The sequence below is a fragment of the Rissa tridactyla genome, chromosome 1 (assembly GCF_028500815.1).
Source record: "Rissa tridactyla isolate bRisTri1 chromosome 1, bRisTri1.patW.cur.20221130, whole genome shotgun sequence".
Classification (NCBI taxonomy): domain Eukaryota; kingdom Metazoa; phylum Chordata; class Aves; order Charadriiformes; family Laridae; genus Rissa; species Rissa tridactyla.
The window spans coordinates 21742539-21765999 of NC_071466.1; the positions used below are offsets into that span (position 1 = coordinate 21742539).

General features: G+C 38.9%; 1 protein-coding gene across 1 annotated transcript in view; it reads left to right on the plus strand.

The window, feature by feature from the left end:
• Window positions 1-23461, plus strand: part of RNF17 (ring finger protein 17) — a 54532-nt gene that overhangs the window by 20866 nt on the left and 10205 nt on the right. Inside the window, exons 16-30 of the mRNA XM_054182981.1 lie at window positions 650-840; window positions 1910-2048; window positions 2520-2673; window positions 3398-3513; window positions 6515-6635; window positions 7375-7492; window positions 14303-14524; window positions 15466-15616; window positions 16763-16881; window positions 17668-17758; window positions 18604-18719; window positions 19041-19348; window positions 20554-20717; window positions 21440-21559; window positions 22588-22668. Coding sequence (XP_054038956.1) covers window positions 650-840; window positions 1910-2048; window positions 2520-2673; window positions 3398-3513; window positions 6515-6635; window positions 7375-7492; window positions 14303-14524; window positions 15466-15616; window positions 16763-16881; window positions 17668-17758; window positions 18604-18719; window positions 19041-19348; window positions 20554-20717; window positions 21440-21559; window positions 22588-22668 — 2211 coding nt within the window. The remainder of the gene's footprint in view (window positions 1-649; window positions 841-1909; window positions 2049-2519; window positions 2674-3397; window positions 3514-6514; window positions 6636-7374; window positions 7493-14302; window positions 14525-15465; window positions 15617-16762; window positions 16882-17667; window positions 17759-18603; window positions 18720-19040; window positions 19349-20553; window positions 20718-21439; window positions 21560-22587; window positions 22669-23461) is intronic.

Consider the following 23461-nt stretch of genomic DNA (forward strand, 5'->3'; position numbering starts at 1 on the left):
TTAAATAGGGAAGATCTGAAACAGTTTTCACCAGTGTGGGTAAAATGTCTTTCTTACATGCACTTTCATTTATTTTTATTTTTTTTTCCCACCTAAAAAGCACAGATTTTTGCAGTATCAAATGAGAAATGTATTAACTTGATCCAAGAGAAATAAATTCAGACAGACTTTTTCAAGGTAGATAAACCCTCAAGAAGGATGTTGTGGAGAGGAGGAATGTGTAAATTAACAAAATATGTTGTACATTTGTATAAAGACACGAAAATACAGGAGTAAACTTTCAAACTTATTGGGAGAGCAGAAATGTAAGTCATGAGATGAAATGGTGTATGACAACTCTGATTTATCTATCAGAACAATCAGAGGGGATGAAATCTTGAATTCTCAAAAGAAACATGTTGGAAACTGCAGCCCTTTGATCTGACTCAGTTTTATACAATTAAAAACACTTATAAATCCATCATAGAAGAATACTGTTTAGTGCTGTCCTGGCTACGGACCAGGCAGTCTGTGTTCAGTATTTCATCTGTTCAGATGCATCTGTGTTCCCTTCCTTGCTGCCTTTTTTTTTTTTAATTACTAATTGTGGGGTTTTTTGTTTTAATATTCTCTGACATCTTCAGTAACTACCTTTTTCTTCCTAACACAGAATGAAGGTTGGGGAGAGGAAGCAACGACAAAATTTTTAGGAATGGTCAATAATAAAGTTGTTTTAATGACCATATTTAGAGAAGAGGATGGTGTTCTCATTGTGGATTTGAAAAAACCTCCATTTAATAAAATAAGCAATAACATGCCAGTGTCTCTCAAGGATGCATTAGTTTTCTTAGACTTGGCAAGGTATGTGTTTTCCTTTAGTTGATGCTCTTATGCCATAAATGATAACAGCATAATACCTATCAAGTGAAGTTTTACCAAGCAAGTTGGTTTTGTAGTGTTTGATATATTGATGTGTGATGTACTCACCTTCAGCGATTTCTGTTGATTTCCTTTTTCCACGTTCACTAATAAGTGCTCTTTTGAACTAGTCAGGGCTTTATGTGGATAATGAGCTTTATTATAGAAAATGACAAAATTTAAATTTTTGTCCAAATTAGAGTAACAAGAGGTGAAAGGAGAAGCCCTTAGTGTCTGCCACGAACAGAAAAACATACAGGAATTGGCCTTGTATCTGATGTGGCTGGTAAGCAGTCCCTGGCTAGTCAGCACTCTGAACCAGGCAGGTGACATGATGCATATAGCACAACGAATAGGAGAAACAATGATAGGGCATAAGGGGGAGGGAGCTTGATGTTGGCATTAGGACAGAGGAGAGCTGCTTTGGAGGGACCAGTGGAAGAGGCAGGAGATAGAGAACATGAGTGTTCTGCTGTTTGGATACAGGGATATGGCATGCAAATGTGTAGGAAATGACAGTTCATTTTGCTGCACACAAAGAAAGGTCTTTGTTTATATTTGAGCATAACTAGTTAGGGTGGTGAGAACAGCAGGAGATGTGGTTTTTTACTGCATCTGTGTTCCTCAGGTAATTGGTTTTTCCTTAAAGTGAGGAAAAGGAAATCTAAAAGAAGATGGTTTTGTCTATGTAGTGGATTCTAGCCTTACACTTTTTTTTTTAACAATTTTAATGTACGCTACTGCATCCCAAATAAGAACATCTTTTTAGGAACCAGCTGCCATATATCATTCTTCATATGTTGTTACGTTTGTGATGGGAGAAGCATTAGAGAGAACTGGCTGCACCAAATGCAAGAAGGAAAGTTCAATCTATTCATACAAACATGAATCAAGTTATTTTTATAGGACCATTTTGCATTTTTCATGGGAAACTTGATATTTGAATATAAAAGGGTTCCTTCTCAGTAAATTTTGATAAAATTTATTCAGAATTTCATTTTGTTTACCTTAGGTTTAGATCACAGCTTCCCAGTCAGTTAGAAAATAATACCGTCTTGCAGTATAGTCCACCTAAGATTCCACAAGAAGGAGAAGTCGTCTGTGTTATAGTTTGTCACATTAATAGTCCAAGTGATTTCTATCTCCAGTTGGTAAGTTTAGAAATAAGTTTAGTAAAACTGAACATTTTAATGTTGAGGTACTTGTAGTCCACATTAAATAAGCTACGATTTCCGTTAACTTCTGTCCCTTGTTACCAGTTTTAGGATTCCTTGAATTAATAGACACGATTAATCCCTACAATCCTAGATGAATCCTAGATTAATTCCAGAAATTCTTAGAATTCCAGAAAGTTAACTTTTTTTTTGTCAGTTTTGTTACGTGGTTTAATTCTGATGTAGGTATGTAGTGTTAAACTGTTCAGAGTGGTGATTGAACAGAGCAATATTCAACAATTGTTAGGCTCTTTAAATTCACTTCACGTGAATTTACCACTGTTTAGTTTGGGGGTGAAGACTAGGAAGTACACTACTAGAAAAAAAATGTTCCTTAGAAGAGCAAAAATGCCATTTTAGAAAAAGAAACATCTGGTGTACACATGTGTTTTGTTTTTCTTATTTTAGAGAGATAGCCTGGATTCTTTATCTTTTTCAAAGAAAATTCAGGAGGTATATAAACATGAGTATAGGAAAAACTTGGAAATTGTCTGCCCAGTTGAAGGCCAAGCCTGTATTGCAAAACAGGAAGATGGGAATTGGTACAGAGCACAGATTATAGGTGAAGTATTGATTCTTTCACTCTGATGCTAGGTTGCAAAATCAGATGTGGTACTAGATCAGAGTCCTGTGCTGGATATGCATAGTAATAAACAGCCATAATTTTTACTAGGCATTCTTATACTGACAGGTAGGTTCATAAAGTCAGTAGAACTAATTTGTGTTATATTCTTTTGCTATTAATGGAGTGTTTTATACAGTTTTTTATTTTTTTTAAAAGAAAAGCGGTATGCTTTAGTTTTTATATTATACTGAAATACTATTCTGTAATTATTTTAATTAATGTTTCACCTACTATTACAGATCTGAACTACAGATTTATCTGTTATAGTCACCTCTGGGTGTAACTAGTGCGGGATAATAGTTCCCTATAGTAATTCTGAAGGAAATGGGGGGTGTACTTGTACTGACCTGTATGTTGCCTGTATGGGCAGTTGTAGCATGCCAATATGCTGACATGTCTACTTGGCATGTGTTTAACGTGCCAGTGTCTCATAAAGTGGTTAGATGGAAGGGGATCAAAATGCTAACTCTGTCATTTCAGGAACCCAAAAGAGCTGGCTCTTAAAGAATATCGTTTTTTGAATTGTGTTGTAGAACACTGGAATATGTGGTTTATTATGATTATACGGTGTAAATGTGGATTTTGCTCTGAAATTCTGGTGCTTTAACTTGTATCAGATACTATTTTTTTGTTTTAATAGCTTGGGTTGTTTTTCTTGAAGGGCTGCCAAGTCGTCAAGAAGTTACAGTAAAATATATTGATTTTGGCAACGTTGCCAACTTAACTCTTAGTGACATACGCAGAATAAAAAAGGAGTTTCTGAGCATCCCAGAAAAGGTAAATAAGTGGTTGCCTGGATTGAATACTCAAATTTAATAGAATCTCAATAGATGTAAGGGAAAAGAGAGGGTTATTAACATTCTGAAGTAAATAAAATGTTAAGCAAGTTCTTTTCCACATGGGTTTATGATTAATTATGTTTTGGGTGCACATTGAAAACTCTTTTAATTATTTTTTTTGTATCATTTGGTTTTAAATGAAATTTAATGTTACCTTGCAGTAAGGAGGTGTATATACATTGTGTGTGTGTGTTTTATTCAAATACCTTCTTTTACTCCATAGTAAGCCAAATGAATTTTTACATTCTTTCGTTTTCAAATAATGATCTAATAATGGTCTCTTAAAAATACATATTTTTGTTTGGTTTATGGCATTTAAAGTTTGATGCTTTCCTAACTTTAGGTATTGTAGGAGTTTTTCCCTTCTGACAAGGAGAAAAACTGAGTAAATGGCAAAGTATTTCTGTTAAATAAAAAACACACATAAGTAGAAAATAATTCTTTTTCTTCAGCTGTTCTTTTGATTGTTCTCTTTGCCAACCAGAAGCTAATCTTTTTAAAACTTCATATGTTGATAAGCGTTTTTTAACCAGTTGTAGGCACCAGAAGTAGTGATTGTTGTAACTAAGTTTGGCCAGTGTCTTTTACTGAGAAAATAATTTAATTGTTTATATTTTGAGCAGATATTTCTGGGGAAAGTTTCAGCCAAAATAATTGAGCCTTTTTGACAGCAAGGGAGAGGAAACATTCTGAAAATGGCAAAATGTTCTTGTAGTTGCAATGTCTTAATGCTTCAGATCAGAGCGGCTAATGAATAAGGTGTTGGTATTTTTGATGTGTATTATCCCATCATTCCAACTGATGCTTGTTCTAGACCAAATATAAATGCTCAGAAAAATCTGGTAAAGAGTTTGTCAGCTCTTGGCCACGTACCACTAGGCCTCCTCACTTTGATGATAAAGGAGAAAAGTTTAGTTACACGTACAGATGGGTATGTGATCGCTAGAGAATGGTCTAAAAAAACCTGAACCCATCAGTTATTTTTAAATTTCAGCATTCTTATGCCATATATAGGTTATGGTGAAACACTCTGGCAAGGTGTTTACACTTGAAGTTTGCATAAGAAATAACACCTTCCTGTTGCTATTAATTTTAATGCAAGTAATAGATCAGTAGGTTTGAGTCTGCTTATGTGTTGCTATGGTTTCAAATCTTCTCCATATAAAAAAAAAATAATTTTAAAGGATTTAAAATTCTTTGAAACATGAAATTGCAAAATCAAGCATTCAGAAGGTAAGAGTATCAGAAGGAAGGTTGCTTGTGCAGCTCTGTCCTGTTGTGCGTAAGCGTTAGTAAGTCTTCGCACATGATCACATATGGCATTGCCTCAAATGTAACTTAGTGAAGAAATTTGAATTAGGCTGTTACAAGAGAAGTCAGACTTCTTTCAGCCCGTTAATAGAGTTTGTAGGGGTTTTAATGGACTTGAGTGGTACGGAAATCTTAGAATCATAGAATCTTCATGGTTGGGAAGGACCTTTGAGATCATTGAGTCCAACCATACACACACCCAAAAAAAGAAAAAAAAAACACCAAACCACAAACAACCAACCTACAGTCTCTGCCACTAGAGCATGCCCTGAAGTGCCAAATCTGCACGTTTCTTAAATACCTCTAGGGATGGTGACTCAACCACCTCCCTGGGCAGGCTGTTCCAGCGCCTGACCACTCTTTCAGTAAAGTAATTCTTCCTAATGTCTAATCTAAACATCCCCTGCCACAGCTTCAGACCATTTCCTCTGGTCCTGTCATTATTCACTTGGGAGAAGAGGCCAACCCCCACCTCTCTCCACCCTCCTTTCAGGTAGTTGTAGAGGGCAATGAGGTCTCCCCTCAGCCTCCTCTCCTCCAAGCCAAAGATGCCCAGCTCCCTCAGCCTCTCCTCATATGACATATATCTTGGCCAAGACTAGAATTGGTTTTGTGCTTAACATAGTGTTGGCTTTGTCATCCACAGCCCTTTCTTTTAATGGTTATGTAACCTGTCAGTCAGTCATATTTTCGTATTCCTGACTGTATCCAAAAATATCTTGACAAAACATTCTTATTTCTATTGTCTTTATTTCCTTTCTCTGCCTTTCCTCCCACCTGTGTTTACTCTACTTTCTTTCAGTGCAATAAACAAGGAGGAAACAATAACATTTGCAGTTAATTTAAAATTGAGCCATAGTGTAGCCACCAAAGTTTGCAATAAAGGTGTTAAATTCTTTTAATCAAAGTATTTAGAATCATAGAATCATAGAATTGCTGAGGTTGGAAGGGACCTTTAAGATCATCAAGTCCAACTTTTAACCTACCCTGACAAAAGCCACTTCTAAACCATATCCCTAAGTGCCCCATCTGCCCTTTTTTTAAACACCTCCAGGGATGGTGAATCCACCACCTCCCTGGGCAGCCTATTCCAATGTTTAATAAGACTTTCAGTGAAAAAATGTTTCCTAATATCCAATCTAAACCTCCCCTGATGTAACTTGAACCCATTTCCTATTGTCCTATCACTTGTCACCAGGGAGAACTAGTCTGATTTCCTGTGTGTGTCTTTTTTTTTTTCCTTTTTTTTTTTTTTTTTTTTGTCTCCTAATCAATAGCTTTCAAAAATCTGGCAGGAATTTCTGACACAGGTCCCATGGTACTCTGGTGTCCCTGTGTTTAGTCCTTCAGACTTCTACAATGGTGTAGTCACGTTAATTCTATGCCTAACCATAAAGGGAAGCAAGAAGTAAGCTCTTTCTATTTCAGCAGGAATGTATCTTAATTTGAGGTTCTCCATGGGGTGGGGGTGGTCATTTTAAATCAAATCAAATAATGGTGATGTGGAACCAGAAGCCGAGGTCATGCTGTCTTGCTGTCCTCATGGTGGAAAGTAAAGGCTGTGATTTGGCTATAATGAGATGGTCTTCATATGTGGTAGTCAATACATAATTTGAGTTATTCTTCAGGCAATCAGGTGCAGACTGGCTTACCTTGAGCCTTACAAAGAGGCAAATGAGTGGAACGGGAAAGCCAAAGAAAGATTTGCAGAAATGACCGAAGATAAACTTACGCTGTGTTCAATTGTTGGTAAGTTATCAAGAGTGTATTTATTTATATTTAAATATTATTAAATTGACTCAAATGTAGAAACATGCACTTCTGTATTTTAAATAGTATTTATTTGAAATGCCTTTGTTCGTACTTGTGACAGGTAGCCTGCAGTGAGAATATCTAAACATGGACTAATTGGAGTAGACATAACAGATACAACTTCTGACAAAAGCTCTGTTTATGTCTTCTCTTACAGACCACACCAGCATTAAGTGATATAAGTATCCTGGTTTATTAAGATGGGATTGTTTCCAAAAGTACTAGCTATCCTTCACTCTTCCTGACTTTATGGACAGGTGGAAGTGTGATCACTGCTGCTCTAAAACATTGCAACCAAAAAAAAAAAGTTCATATAACAGATATATGCCTTAGTAGGATTTTTCTCACTACCATTTATTGTTAATATGTAGATAGTTACTTTTCAACTGTGGAATAGTGGTTTGGAATCCATCTAATAAATGAAATTACATGTACTGGTTGGTTTCTTTGTACAAAAATACTTTGTAATTATTGGTGTATTTTAAGTTAGTTTTATAGATACATGCAAAGCTAAGCCTCCACATATTGTTGATGTTCAGAATAAATTCTTTTATAAATCAAATGCAATTTTACAAAATTCTGTCTTTTATTACTGGTTGCTGTGCCTCCAAAACCATAAATGGTCTTTATACTGTCATTGATTTGCACTAATTATGTTTACATTATTCATTCACAGAAGTGTTAGATAATAACATCTTATCTGTTGAACTCTTTGACTTCTCTGCTGTTCACGGAAGAAGCTTTAGTATTAATTGCCAGCTAGTTAAAGAAGACCTAGCATCCTACATACCTGGGTAAATACACTGTGCATAACTTCTATATACATTGTGCATAATGTAAGTATTTGGAAATACTGAATTTGTGTAACAAAATTACTGGCTTTAGTATGTCACCTCCAGTGGCTGGAATTTGCCCACTTGTGATAAATTTACTACAGGTCATGTTCATCAACTGACATAAGTTACAGAGTGTAACTCTGCAGTTTGACATAGCTGAATTCTCAAACTAAATCTTAACTAACATGTATTGAAATTGTAATTGATTCAAAAGTTGGAGATGAAATGTTTGCATCATGCTTCAATGTGCTTAAGTGCCAAATCTTCCCAAACTGGTTATCATTAAAGTTCCCATTCTCTGGTAGTAAGAAAAGAAATACCACTTTTGAGTGTTTAATATGCACCTAAGGTAAGTTATCTCTTTGGAAGGTCTGTTATTAGAAAACAAATACTCAAAAAACAGAAACTCAAAATACAGAGATAACACTGCTGCATTTAATGTATTGGCTTCTTGAAAAGATAATCCATGGGCTCTATTACTGAAAATCAATAATTATTCTTCATTAATAATTTTGGATACTGATGAAACAGATTGTTAAATCAGAAGTTTTGATTCCAAAAAAAAAAGGGAATTCCTCAATTTGCTTTTTTCAGGAGGAAGCAAATAAGTGGATTTTCATCTCTTAGCTCAGAAGTGCAACTAAATCCCAGTAATGGTTTTCTTGTGCTGGTCACAATTTTTAGTAAGATTTTTGTAAAGTTAAGCAGCTTTATTTAAACTTGAACAGCCTAATTGTTTTGTCACTGTCACCAGGGTATTTTGTTGTGTTGCAGCTATACTTAGATGCATGCTTGCGATCAAGTGTGTGTGTTACTTTAATATAAGTTGCTGTGTAACACATAACTTTATTAATGTGGATTTTTTGGTCGCTCGCTCACTTCCCCTTCTTTAGTTCAACTGGAGAGAAAACAGAAGAAACAGGAGCAAGAAAACTCATGGGTCAAAATAAAGACAGGGAGATCACTTACCAAGTACTGTTGCAGGCAAAACAGACTTAATTTAACTTAATTTATTACTAATTATCATAAATATTTAATTACTGATTCAGGCATTGGGACACAAAAGACAAATATTTATAGCATCTGCACCTGCCCTTTCCCAGGCTCAAGTTTATTCTAAGCACCCTCCTCCCCCTCCTGCCTTCTGGTTTCACTCTGTCCCTGCAGGGAGCAGTGCAGGGCCTCGGGTCAGGACACTGCACTTTCTCCCTGCTGCTCCTTCCCTCTTATTCTTTTCTTCCTGTGCTCCAGCATGGGCCCTCCGCGGGTCTCAGACCCTTCAGGAGTGTGCCTCTTCATCCACAAAAGGCCGCCTGCTCTTTTGATGTTGGTGTTCTCTATCTTATTTCTCTTCTGTTCCCTCCTCTCTCTCCCTGGCATTTTCAGCCCTTCATTAAATTAGAGTTGCCACCAGCTTCACTGACAGATTCAGCCATGTCCTGTGGGGGGTCTGTTGCAGATACAGCTGGAACGGGCTGCACCGGGGCAGCGCCTGGACTCTTCTCTCTGGTCACCTCTGGAGCCACTCTCTCCAGCTACTGACATCTGGACATCTACACCCAGTGCACCATGTCTTGTAGTTGGAATGATGTTTCCTCTGGGAGGCTTTGGGGGTTTTTGGCTCACTTTGTTTTTCTATGGGCATAGGTCTCGAGCCCTCCAGAGCTCATTTGTCATGCTTTCTCACTGTATTTCCCATTTGTGAAGATGGTTGCCTGCAAAAAGGCAAGAGACCGGTGAATAATTTAAACCTACCTTAGGTCATTTAGAATCCCATTTGTGTTATGGTTATTCTTCCATGTTTAATGCTGTTGAGGGATACCCAGGCCAGCTCTGAACTAATGTAAAACAATATAAGTAGGAGAGCACAGCACTCCACTGAAGCTGACTTTCAGACAAGCAAACATCAGTAATCTTACTCTTGCATTAGGATGGAAAGTAGTCCATACAGAATTCCAGGACAAAACCTTGTAGTCTGAAGTTCATTCCAAATTGAGTGGTTTTTCTGATGGATCTGCAATTATAATGCTATACTGGAGTTACTAGAGAGGGGGCTGTAAGACCTGTGAGGTGAGGTATTTCACTTGGGAGATCTCTTGCCTTTGTCCATTTCATAGTTCAGACTAGTTGTATGCAAGGTAAGCATGTTCAGCATATTCATGAGGCATGGCATTCATTTCTTTCCTGGTTCTACAAGTTAGCTGTTTAACCCAGCAGTTTCCAAATATCTTCATCGGGAAGGTTTGCATAAATAATTGTGTAGTGGTGTATAGTGGATGATCTCTCTGACAGAGCAGCTTGTTCCCTTCCTGTGAAGGAAAAGACAGGCGTTAGTTTTCTGAAAACAGGAAAGAGTTTTTTCCTGGAGGCCCAGAAATGGCCAGCAGTTAAACTCAGGCTTACTGTCTCCTTTAGTCAGTAATGTTTACAAGAAGCCAGTTCTTTTGCATTAACGGTTAGGTTTTTGTGTTGGTGGTTTGTTTTTTTTCAAGCTGCAATCCCTTATTTCTCTAGTTGGCACAATTCACACAGACTTGTACTAAGCTGGGCTGTTGCTCAAAATACATACCAGCCAGCTCTTAATTGCTGTTGAGCTTTATTTTATCCGTATCCAGTTCACACAATTTTAAAAAAAATTCATCAAGGTGTTATGACGACCGTACTTTATTCAGTGTTCTACTTAAGAAAGAGCTAGCTCCAATTGTGTTGCATTTATATCTTCAGGGAATGTTAGAAAGGTAAATGTTTCACTAATGTTAATAGTCTTCTGGAAGGAGTATTTACACATCTTAGAAGTTGAACATTGCAGCTTCCACTCAGAGGCAACGTTGATTTCCAGAAGCATCATATTAATAATTTAATGTCTTTTAAGCCAGACACAAACATTCAGCAGTCCATTTGTGTCAGGCTCGCTTTTCTGCTGGCAGCCTATATTGCATAGTGCTTTCATCTGTTAGTAAGATGTGCAAGGATACAGAATCACAGAATGACAGCGGTTGGAAGGGACCTCTGGAGATCATCTAGTCCAACCCCCTGCCAGAGCAGGGTCACCCAGAGCAGGTTGCACAGGAATGCGTCCAGGCGGGTTTTGAATATCTCCAGAGATGGAGACTCCACCACCTCTCTGGGCAGCCTGTGCCAGTGCTCTGACACCCTCAAAGTAAAGAAGTTCTTCCTCATGTTTAGCTGGAACTTCCTATGTTCAAGTTTGTGCCCATTACCTCTTGTCCTGTTGCCGGGCGCCACTGAAAAGGGCTGGCCCCATCCTCCTGACACCCATCCTTGAAGTATTTATAAGCATTGATAAGATCCCCCCTCAGCTGTCTTTTTTCCAGACTGAAGAGACCCAAATCCCTCAGCCTTTCTTCATAAGAGAGGTGTTCTGGTCCCCTAATCATCTTTGTAGCCCTTTGCTGTACCCTCTCCAGCAGTTCCCTGTCCTTGAACCGGGGAGCCTAGAACTGGATTAGGGCACTCCAGATGGGGCCTCACCAAGGCAGAGTAGAGAGGGAGGAAGACCTCCTTCCACCTGCTGGCCACACTCTTCTTGGTGCACCCCAGGATGCCATTGGCCTTCTTGGCCACAAGGGCACTTTGCTGGCTCATGATCATGCTGTTGTCCATCAGGACTCCTAGGTGTCTTTCCACAGAGCTTAGGGGCGGTTATGAATGTCTAGAACTCAACAGTGTGAATGACAGTGTTGAGTGTGTTTGGATAAAAATCAAGGGGAAGGCCAACAAGGCAGATATCATGATGGGAGTTTGTTATAGACCCCCTAGTCAGGATGTAGAAACCGATGAAGTATTCTATAAGCAGCTGGCAGAGGTCTCGCGATCATCTGCCCTTGTTCTTGTGGGGGATTTCAACTTCCCGGATGTCCACTGGGAATACTACACAGCAGAGAGGGAACAGTCCCGGAGGTTCCTGGAGTGTGTGGAAGACAACTTCCTAACACAGCTGGTGAAGGAACCAACTAGGGGAAGTGCCCTACTGGACCTACTGTTTGTTAACAGAGAAGGTCTTGTGGGGGATGTAAAGGTTGGAGGTCGTCTTGGGCAGAGTAACCATGAAATGACAGAGTTTTCAATTCTTGGTGAAGGGAGGCGGGGAGCCAGCAAAACTGCCACCTTGGATTTCCGAAGGGCAGACTTTAGCCTGTTTAGGAGCATGGTTGAGAGTGTCCCTTGGGAGGCAGTTTTGAAGAGCAAAGGTGCCCAGGAAAGCTGGTCATACTTCAAGCAGGTGCTCTTAGAAGCACAGGAGAAGGCCATCCCCATGTCCCGAAAGACGAGCCGACGGGGAAGAAGGCCAGCCTGGCTAAATAGAGAGCTTTGGCTGGGCCTCAGGAAAAAAAGGAAGGCTTATATTCTCTGGAAAAGGGGCTTAGCAACTTATGAGGATTATCAAGATATAACAAAGCTATGCAGGGGGAAGATTAGAAGGGCCAAAGCTCAGTCAGAACTCAGCTTGGCCACTGCAGTTAAAGACAACAAGAAGAGATTTTTCCAGTATATCAACAGAAAAAGGAAAACTAGGGAAAATATAGGTCCACTGATGAATGAGACGGGTGCCCTAGTGGTGGAAGACACAGAGAAGGCAGAGTTACTGAATGCCTTCTTTTCTTCGGTCTTCACTGATAAAGCTGTCCCTCACACATCCCATACCCTGGAGGCAAGGGGGAAGGTCTGGAGAGAGGAAGATTTTCCCTTAGTTGAGGAGGACCGGGTCAGAGACCACTTGGCCAAGCTGGACATTCATAAATCCATGGGCCCTGACGGGATGCACCCACAAGTGCCGAGAGAGCTGGCAGATGTTATCGCTAGACCACTCTCCATTGTCTTTACAAGGTCATGGGGAACAGGAGAGGTGCCTGAGGACTGGAGGAAGGCTAACGTCACTCCAATCTTCAAAAAAGGCAAGAAGGAGGACCCAGGGAACTACAGGCCGGTTAGTCTCACCTCTGTCCCTGGGAAGGTAATGGAGCGACTCATTCTGGATGTCGTCTTCAAACACATAGAGGAACAGGAAGTTATTGGAAGTGGTCAGCATGGATTTACCAAGGGCAAATCATGCCTGACCAATCTGATAGCTTTCTATGATGTTATAACAGGTTGGCTGGATGAGGGGAGAGCCGTAGATGTCATCTACCTTGACCTTAGCAAGGCTTTTGACACTGTCTCTCATAACATCCTCATTAGGAAGCTGAGGAAGTATGGGCTAGACGAGGTGACAGTGAGGTGGATCGAGAGCTGGCTGAGTGACAGAACCCAGAGGGTTGTGATCAGCGGCACAGAGTCCAGTTGGAGGCCTGTAACGAGTGGTGTCCCTCAGGGGTCAATACTTGGACCAATTTTGTTCAATATATTCATTAATGACCTAGATGAGGGGACAGAGTGTATCCTCAGCAAGTTCGCTGATGATACCAAGCTGGGAGGGGTGGCTGACACTCCAGAGGGCCGTGCTGCCATCCAGCGTGACCTGGACAGGCTGGAGAGCTGGGCAGAGAAGAACCTAATGAGGTTCAACAAAAGCAAGTGTAGGGTCCTGCACCTGGGAAGGAAGAATGCCAAACACCAGTATATGTTAGGGGCGGACATGCTGGGAAGCAGCTCTGAGGAGAAGGACCTGGGGGTCCTGGTAGACAGCAAATTATCCATGAGCCAGCAGTGTGCCCTTGTCGCCAAGAAGGCCAATGGCATCCTGGGCTGCATAGGGAAGAGTGTGGCCGGTAGGTCGAGGGAGGTCATTCTCCCCCTCTACTCTGCACTGGTGAGGCCACAACTGGAATACTGTGTCCAGTTTTGGGCTCCCCAGTTCAAGAGGGACAGGGAACTACTGGAGCGAGTCCAGCGTAGGGCAACCAAGATGATTATGGGACTGGAGCACCTCCCTTATGAGGAAAGGCTGAAAGAGCTGGGACTCTTTAGCCTGGAGAAGAGAAGGCTGAGGGGAGACCTTGTTAATGTTTACAAGTATCTAAAGGGTGGGTTTAAGGAGGACGGAGCCAGGCTCTTTTCAATGGTTCCCAGCGACAGGACAAGGGGCAATGGGCACAAGGTGGAACATAGGAAGTTCCGTTCAAATACACAGAAAAACTTCTTCACAGTGAGGGTGACAGAGCACTGGAACAGGCTGCCCAGGGAGGTTGTGGAGTCTCCTTCTCTGGAGATTTTCAAGACCCGCCTGGATGCAGCCCTGAGGGATGTGCTTTAGGCAACCCTGCTCTAGCAGGGGAGTTGGACTAGATGATCTCTAGAGGTCCCTTCCAACTCTGAAGATTCCGTGACTCCTAGGTCTCTTTCCACAGAGCTGCTCTCCAGCAGGTCAGCCCCCAACCTGTACTGGTGCATGGGGTTATTCCTCCCCAGGTGCAGCACCCTAACGCTTGCCCTTACTGAATTTCATAAGGTTTCTCTCTGCCCAACTCTCCAGCCTGTCCAGGTTTCTCTGTATGGCAGCACAGCCTTCTGGTGTGTCAGCCACCCCTCACAGTTTTGTATCATCAGCAAACTTGATGAGGGTACACTTTGTGCCATCTGAAGGAAGATAAAAATCAGTTACTAATCATGAGTGGTTCAAAAGTTCAAAAGTAGCATTTAGAAATGTTTTTGTCTTTTGTTGGGATTTTTTTCTGCTTTTCTAAGTTATTATTTTTCATTCTTCATGTTGAATCATTCCTCTCATGTTGAACTGTGATTATTGAGCTTTTTCACTTGGTTTAAAATGAGTTTAAACTTTCCATTCTAATTACTTTATGCTCCTTACAGGTACACTAAAAATACTGTCGTAAGGCACAGTGAAATCTGGGATGTTCCTCTAGAAGAAATTCCTGAAACCTCAGAAGCTTTAAATTCTGTAGACATGGAACCTGTGGATGAAGGAGATTTCAAATCACTTTCTAAGAAAGAGCTACCAGCGAGAATTAGTCATGTTGTGTCTCCTAGTAAAATTTTTGTACAGTGGCTGTCATCAGAAAGCATACTGAAAAGGTACTAAAATTCAAAGAATTTTTCTTGAGTTAAGGTATTCTTATTACAAACTGGTGAAGTATAGTTAAAACAAACTCTGATTAGGGTTGCGTTTGGCACTGGGTTCTCTTTTGGAATGCTGTTGACTTACGTTGCTTTGTTGAGGAAAGTATAGGAACAGAAGGCAGATTGGCACGATGTTGTGGTTTATTAAATATTTGTGATTCCAAATCAAGTACATGATCTATTTCAAATCAGTTCTAATGTAGTAAGTATTGGGGCTGGACAAATGCAACACTGTCCTGAAAGATTAAATCTTTCTGCTCTTGCTTTTTCCTCTCCACTCCTTCATTAGAAATTTTGTCAAATAGTACCGGTATTATTATATGACCAAAGTTACAGAACTTCAGTAAAGTTATTTCTTTCAACATGATTCTGGTATGCTGTTAGGAAACTGTTAAGGCAATTTCTAGACACAGTGTATCAACCTTTGGTAGATGCTTAAGTAATAGTGTATATGTAGTGTTTGAAGGCACTTAAATGGAAATTTCATTGCTTAGTGCAAGTTGCTTATTTTCTGCCTATTCTCCTTTCTTTCATCTTTTTACCTTCTTGCATGTAGCTACCCATTGAATTAGTCATGCCACTATATGAGTACCACGCTCTCAAGTTGTCGAGAGAAAATAGTGCATCTTTCAAAGAGTACTATACAGAAGGGTCAGGATTGCTCAGATTAATTCCATTGTTTAAGAAAACATGAGAGTTTTATAGCATTTTAATGAGATGGCATGTGTTTTGAAGCTCCATTTAATGTATTTCTCTCATGTCATGAAGAAAAACTACAATACTGTGTGCCTGTTAAATAGTTACTAAAACTTCACTGTGTGCTAGTTAAGCAGTAATAAGCCCTTTATTCACTGGATAAAATTTTACCACTGGAAGAGTGTTTTTTTGAATGTTAGTTTGCAGGAGAAGATGGTTACCATCTATAAAGAATCTCAGCCACAGTCTGTGAAGTGGGAAAGTAGTATGCACTGTGCTGTTTATGTACATGATTGGAAACAGTGGCAAAGAGGTCAAATAAGCAGGATTGTCTCTGAAACAAGCGCAGAGGTAAATCTGTTAACATGAGAGTGTTCATGCTTTTATTTCTAAAGTTTGTAAGTGTTCATTGATCAAAATAATGTCAAATCTTTGCTTTTTACTTATGTGTTAATATTTTCTCATACAGCCTTTTGCTTTTGTCGAGAGTTTAAGTTAGGTTGTACATTGCTGCCAGTAGGATTACTGTCTCATCAAAGCTCATATACCTTTAGCAGGGAACCTGGTAGTTGAGGAAGGCTCATGAGGTTGAATTTGTTTATGTGTACACTACGGTTTACAACATAGCACAGATTCCTGAGCTGTAGCCTAACAGTTTACCTTAGATTACAGAAATTGTGTGAACCTGAGGGTCACATTAATTCAAATTTAATGAACGTTGCCAAAAGATGAAGCCAGTTAAACTGAGTGCAGCACCACAGAAACACGTGTAGTCATGCTATAGTTTGAACCCTAAACTGATGGTGATTCACTGTGCCATGTAGGCGTGACATTTTGCACAGTAACTTCTCACACAGTGATGCTTTAAACATACTTTTTTGAAAAGAGCAAGGAGCATCAGAAGAGGCCTTTTGTGAATAGATAACTACTTGCCTCAAAAGTAAGAGTGTTTTTTTAATCATACAGATAATCCAGGAATGGAATATCATTGGTTCTCTCCACCATCATCAGATTATGCCTGTGGGTCTTGTTAGTAGAAAGCAGAAGTGTGACTTTCTATACTTCTGGTTTGCATCATCTGCTTTCCTAAGGCCAAGAGCCATCAAAGAGCTATTTAACCACGTCAGAATAAAAAGCAACGGGTGGAGGGGAGCTGTTTCAGCGTTTCTAGGTTTACAACTTTAAACGTACCAGCATAACGAGCAGGGAAAAAGAAATTCTCATAAGTAACAGCCTCTGTAAAGTTGTCTAACCCCTTCGAGCACCTTTGTGTCTTTTTTCCTCTTCGTACGCTGTGGTAGTCATTTGTATTGTGTGATGGAGTACTTCTGTGCAAAAGCCATTCCTTGAATACTGGTAATGTTTGTTTGAGTTTTGCTTACCTATTCAGATGTGCTTTGAACCATCATTTGCTACAGGTAACACTTAGAACTGTTTTTTTTTTTTTCTGTTTCATTTCATTTTTTTCTGTTTCATTTCATTTCTTGTCTGTAACAGGTAATACTGTATGATTCTGGAGCTGAAAAAATGGTGGATGTCAGCTGCCTAAGAAAACTTGAGGAAAATCTGAAGATAATTAAGACATTAGCAATAGAATGTTCCTTGGCAGATATAAGGTAGCCTTTCTCTTATACTGAGTAGTAGTATTAGAAACCTAATAATGACATAACTTAATATTTTCCTGTGTTAGCAACTGATTGTCTAAGTTCTGGATGTGGTTTGCTTTTTGAATAAAGAAGGAATGGGATGATGGCTGTAATTTGTTTTTTAAATTATTTTTTTTTTCCTAAGGATTATGCTGCATACGAGTAGAGCAGAAACTGTGCCATAGAAAGAAAGAATATTTATAGGATGAATTATAAAATCCTAGACAGATGATGGAAGTTTTTCTTTATTTCACTGAATGCTTTGTTTCTTTGGCTCAGAATTTGAGATGAACTAGATCTCAATGAAAATGCACAGGAGGTCTCTCTTTTCTAGGCTGTAGAAAAGAGGGAGAACAGGGGCATTCTCCCGTGCATTTGTTTGGTGCTGTCTATACTGTGAAGAAAAAATAATCATGTTTATAATACTCATTCCCTGAATGAATATAAAAAGCTCAATTTGCAGATAAGTATGGATTTTCCTTTGTGCTGTTAAGAGAGGTATCATACTTCTGGAACTTATGATCCTCCTCCGTCTTGAAGTTCTCGGGTTTTATTTTTGAATTCTTCCTGTCATAGATCCAGATATTAGTAACCATTTCTTTTTACCGTTGACTGTAATGAAGATTGTCTTTTTTCTCTGATAGTACAGGCAGTTTCAAAAAAATCAAAACTCACTAAAGGGAAGGGTTTGTGGTTGATTTTAGGAGATGACAAATTCCCTTGTACTAAAGGAGATTATAATTTGTTCTATGTTAGACCAACAGGTGGAAGCATGCAGTGGACAGCAACAGTCTGTGAATTTTTATCCGATTACCTAACTGGGGCACACGTAAAAATAATTATACAGGTTTGTAAACAAAATCAGAGGTATTTGTAAAATTTCAGTCAGGCTGTCTGTTATTTTAAATTTTTTTCTGAATACTTTGACTCTTCAAAAAAGTCCTGAGTGGAACTTGCTTAGATTACTATTTGCTGTAGGGAAAAAGATGCTTTTTCTTCTTTCTGCTTTATTTTGTTTTTCACTGGAGCATTAGAGCAGTTTGGCTACCCAGTATGGAAAGAACACAATCCTAGATATATTTATTTACTGAAGAATAATATTTACATCTTTGGGATGACTGTATGCTGGCAACTCCTATGGACAGATGAGCAAGATGCTCATTTTCTTGATGAGAATAGTTTCAGTAGCTACTATATTAGTTTTAAAGCCTCAGAAACCAAAAGAATGAGTCTGGTGCTGTACAGACATCGTTAGTAATTGATTTCTTCCACTGGTTAAAAAAACCCTTGAATTATTATGAGGGTTTGATTTGCTTAGTGTCTGTCGGCAGCTGCCAGTGAGGTTTTACAGTGCGTCTGGAAATAAAAGCACTGATGAGCAAAGTTATTTATGAGTGGGTTTAAAGCTCCTGCTGGAGGAAAACAAGTATTTGGCAGTTCATTCTAATAAAACAGCTAAGGGGAGAAGCAAGGTTTTACTCTGTTACTTTTTTTTAATGTCATGTTTAGAACAGTTGGTAAAATGATGGGAACTGTTACATGGATTAAATAAGTTTTGTGTCTTCTGATGTGGGCATCAGTTGTTCAACAACGTCTGATTTGCAGTCAGTACCAATAAAATGAAAAATACGCCTGTGGTGTAGAGGAAATGCATATTGTAATATATTGTCCAACGTTCTCATTTTTTTCCAGGAAAGTGATGTGGCTTGTGCATTGCCTGTGAAAATTCTTTGCAAAGATGAAACAGGACAATTGATTGATATTTCACAACACCTTATTAAAAAGGGTTTGGCTTTTAGAAACAGAAGGTTTGGATACTTTTATTGTTATATGCTTTCAGACTCTCATATTCACATTGTGATAAGCTAATAAATAAAACAAAAATTTGGACTGTCCTCTACAGCATCTGTAGCAACTGAACTCAATCTTCAGTGAACTTATTTGAGTATAACTTTAATTAATTGTATCCACTGGACATTTCAGTTCTCTAAGTTGGTAGATGAGACTTACAGTATTTTAACAAGTATTTGCTATTTGTCTATATTCTTTTGCACTTTATTCTTATTCCTTTGCACTTTTCAAGTTCTGTATCAGTTAATATGTTGATATGATTTGATTGACTCTGCTAGAACTGAGAAAGCTGACGTGGCTTGCACAGACTCCAGAGAACATCTTAACATGCATTTAGAGCAAGAGAACACACAACGGGATGGCTGTAATTCAGAAACTGCACGTGCAAAAAAAGACACTGCTGCCGAGGAAAACAGCGCTGTTTCAGAGAGTGAACAGAAATTGTGCAGAACATATAAGGCACTGCTTCAGTCAGGAGTGGATGAAATGTATAAATCCCCTGCTATACCCAAAGCAAAAATTTTTCAAGCAGTAGTAAGTTGCGTTGGACATGATGGAACTATTTATATAATACCAAAATCACTTGGTAAGAAAAAAATACGTTTATGTCTGAATGTGACAGCCTTGGTATATTGGACTATAGCAGATATGTGTTCTAGTATACATGTTCTGTATCAGAACACAGTTCTGGAGGATTCCTGTTGGGGAGGGTTGCTGTTGGAGGTGAGGGGGGTGCATGCCCAGGCACACCCTGCTCTGCAGCACAACGGTGGCGGGGCTCCTGCAGCTGCCCGGTGGAAGGGACCCAGGTGCCAGCAAGTGGCCCCTGTCTTGTAACCCCTCTGCATCAGCTCTCCTCTCCCCCCACCTCCCAGGACACCCAGACACCCCCAGGGCTTGGATGAGCGGGTCTCTTGCCTCTCTTCTCTAGGCAGCATTGGGAGTGCTATATTTTATAATGTTGAGATTATGGTACATTTTACCGATAATAATGAAGATACAATCATAAAAATACTCAGATGTTACCCTGGTTCTCAAATATTACTGGATTTTTTTTTTTTCCTTCAGTGTGAGATCAGTACCCAGTTTCCTTGGGCTCTTTATTGTCTTGTGATAGATTCTGTATCTCTTAATACTTATTGTTTGTACTATTTTTGAAAAAAACATTTTCATTTGACAGATGCAGTGTCAGGCTTCAGTACCATGGTACCATGGTAATATGTTACGCCTTAGAGAAATGTTTCCATATGAGAACGGGTTTGGTCTGGGGTTGTTTTCTTTTTACTCTAAAATACATTTACCTATTAGATCATATCATAAAAATCTGAAATTCAAAGTACAGTAATCTCACTTGCGCAAGAATGTATTCTTCTTGTAAACTGTACCCACAGCAGAAGAGGGTCTTCAGGACATCTGTTTTGTGTTGTTTCACGGCGTCCTACAACTGTCTCTGGGAATCTGTTTTCTTATTCATGGAGAGGCTCTTGTATTATTGCTGCCAAGGTGCCAGCTGCAAAATTTATAGACCCTTCTTCTCTGAGATTAGAATCCAGAATTACTAATGGCTTCACAATTGGAAATGCAGTTTACTTTTTGTTTTAGTAGTAACTTGTTTGCATATACTGGAAGTTGAATATACGTATTGTATCAGTGTTGGAAAACATTTTTTGGAGCAGCACATGTGTTTTATGTTTATACATATTTTCATCTGAATCTGATGGGTTTTAGTGATTCAAAGAATTTGCACTAATACATTATACACTATTTTGAATTTTATTCCCTCCCCCCCAGAAATTGAACTAAACAAATTGATGACTGAAATACAAAGTAATTTCAAATGCCTTGGTCTTCTGGAGTCATACTGCTGGAAAAAGGGAGAAGCTTGTGTTGTAAGAGGATCAGATACCATGTGGTATCGAGGTAAAGTTATAGAAATTGGTGGTAGTACTCTCCAGGTAAGTTGGATTATATGTTGTGTGTGTTTGCATGTATTTAAAAAAAAAGGGGGGGGGGTGGCAAATAATCTCTGAAAATAATTATCTGAAATAAATTCATGATCACACCTTCTTTGTTGTTCTGCTGACCTGACTATCCAGATACTTGTTCTGCTTAAAAGTGTGATAGCTGCCCTGATTTTGACATTTATTTTAAAGATTAATTCGATCTGCCTATTTTAGTTATCACAGTTTTTCCCATAGTTTTCCTAGTGGTGATAAATGTTCTTAAGTAAAAGGCTACTCTTAATTGCCTGTAAGTAATCCCTTTTAGGTTTTTTCTTCTGTTGTTGTTGTTAGTGTATGTGGAATGCTTTGGAAATTTTCTAATTAGCAGTTAATCTTGTCCAAACTCTTGAGTCTGAGGAAGCTTTTTGAATATAGATTTGCAAGTCTGATGCTATCCTAGTTCACAAATGTTTTATTTCTCTCGATTTCAAACTGCTGTAGGTTATTACACAAAAGGTAGGATCTCTTGCAAGACAAGTTTAGAAGCTGGACTTCCGATCTGCCGTACCATTTTTTTAATCCTTACCCTCATTTCCACTTTGTCATATCACTTACTTACCAGCAAACCATTAGTTTTCCTCCAGAAAAATGAATGCTGTAAATGAACCCTTTCTCTTATTAAACTCGACTTAAAAAATGGAAATTACTTCAGGAAAGCTTTTCTTTTCTTGTAGGTACAGTACATAGACCGTGGCTACATAGAGAGGATTCCTCAGTGTCATCTGTATCCAACAACATCATATACTGGTATTCCTCCATTTTGCATACCATGTCAGCTTTACAAGACGATGCCAGTGAGTAATGGTAAATTTGAAGATGTTTTAGTAGGTAGTTACTTAAATCGATACACTATTTAGTCATGCAAAGGTTGAGACTAGTTCCTGGTATTTTTTCTTGCCTATGAGGATTCAGAGAATAGCCAGTAAGGATCGTATCAGCAAGGCAGACTTTTATTGGGAAATGCCACATTGCTTTATGAAGTGACCATGCTTCAAAAGCAGCTGTCATTGGAATTAAATCTTTGTGAGACACTGCAGTAGTTGGCAGGATGATACTCTGAAGTGGTAGTTAGTTTTGCAATAGCAGCAACAAGAAGTAAGGCCTGGATTTCTTAATGCAAAATGGCCAGAGAATTTTAAATCTTCTAGTCCTGCAAAAGTGTTTCTGTCATTCTGAACTTTGCTGTGTAGGAAGCAATCTGTTACACTAAAGCAATACAAGTGAATTGTTTTAGGGGGTTTGTTAGTAAGTAAACGATATGTAAATAGTATCTTCACAATATCATATCTTACTCAAATTTGAATGGTGCATTTAGTAAACGTGAATTACTGAAATGACTAGGTTACTTTTAAACTTACTTTAAAAGAACCCTTTTATTGTTGTCAGCAGTTCAACTGATAGATTAAAACAGACAGGCTTATAAGCCTATGGGTTGGGATGCAAACAGATATGTCGGGGAATAAAAGAAATATTTAAAGCATCCTGTTTTTTCTGTTATCTTCAAGTATAATTCTTTGGGTTATGCTTCGTGTGATTGTGCACGCATACACTATTACGTAGATAGTAAGGTTTAGACTTGGCTAGCAGCATCTCTTTCTGATCCACTTCAAGATCTGAAAATTGCTGGTCAGCTTTGTCACACAGTAAGTTTTGGTGTACCAAATAGACAATATTTAAACTGTTGTAGACAAATCAAACTAATGATGTGTGTTTTCAAATACATTTTTCAATAATCGTGTTATTTTTATCTCACTACATTAAGAATAGTAAGAGTATTGTCAACGTCTTAACATGTGGGGGTTTCTTGCTTTTCACCAAGTAGATTGGAAATTTTTGGCAGCAGGATGCAGTAGATTGCCTTCAAGAACTGCTTACAAATGAAGAGGTTGAAATACATGTTCAGGTAGCTTAATTTATTCATAAATGTGGAATGAGGCTTTTTTTTTTCTTGCATGAAGAATAACACATGAAGGAGTGTAGCATTAAATGTATTCCTTAAACAAAATCCAAAGCTAAAGTTATTTCTCCTGTGACTTTACCTTTATTATAGTTTTCAGGTCTCAATTGTGTCCTTTAGAGGTATTAGTATTTTTAGGTCCTATTTGTATTGTGTTGTCATTCTGACAAGCAACCTACAAACAACATAAATTCTTCTAAATCCAATTTTAAGTGCTTAAAATTTGGTGTAATTAAATATGGACATGCTTAAATTAATACACTAAATTATAGGGAAACATATCTGTATTGTCTGATAATTTGGAAATTCAGATAGTTTAATTTCTAATTATTAAATTGTGAAAGAGAAGGGTTTATTGTTGAGTGAGCAAACATGGAATGTTTCGGTATTAGACTGGGTAGTTGGTGCTGCCATTCCAGAGGTGCATTTTCAGTGGTGCCCGGCGACAGGACAAGAGGTAACAGGCAGAAACATGAGCATAGGAAGTTCCATCTAAACATGAAGAGGAACTTCTTTACTTTGAGGGTGTCAGAGCACTGGAACAGGCTGCCCAGGGAGGTGGTGGAGTCTCCATCTCTGGAGACATTCAAAACCCGCCTGGACGCATTCCTGTGCAACCTGCTCTGGCAGGGGGGTTGGACTAGATGATCTCCAGAGGTCCCTTCCAACCCCTACCATTCTGTGATTCTGTGAGATAGGTGTATCCACATTTGTGTCATAAGTGATGTTAGTAGCCCTC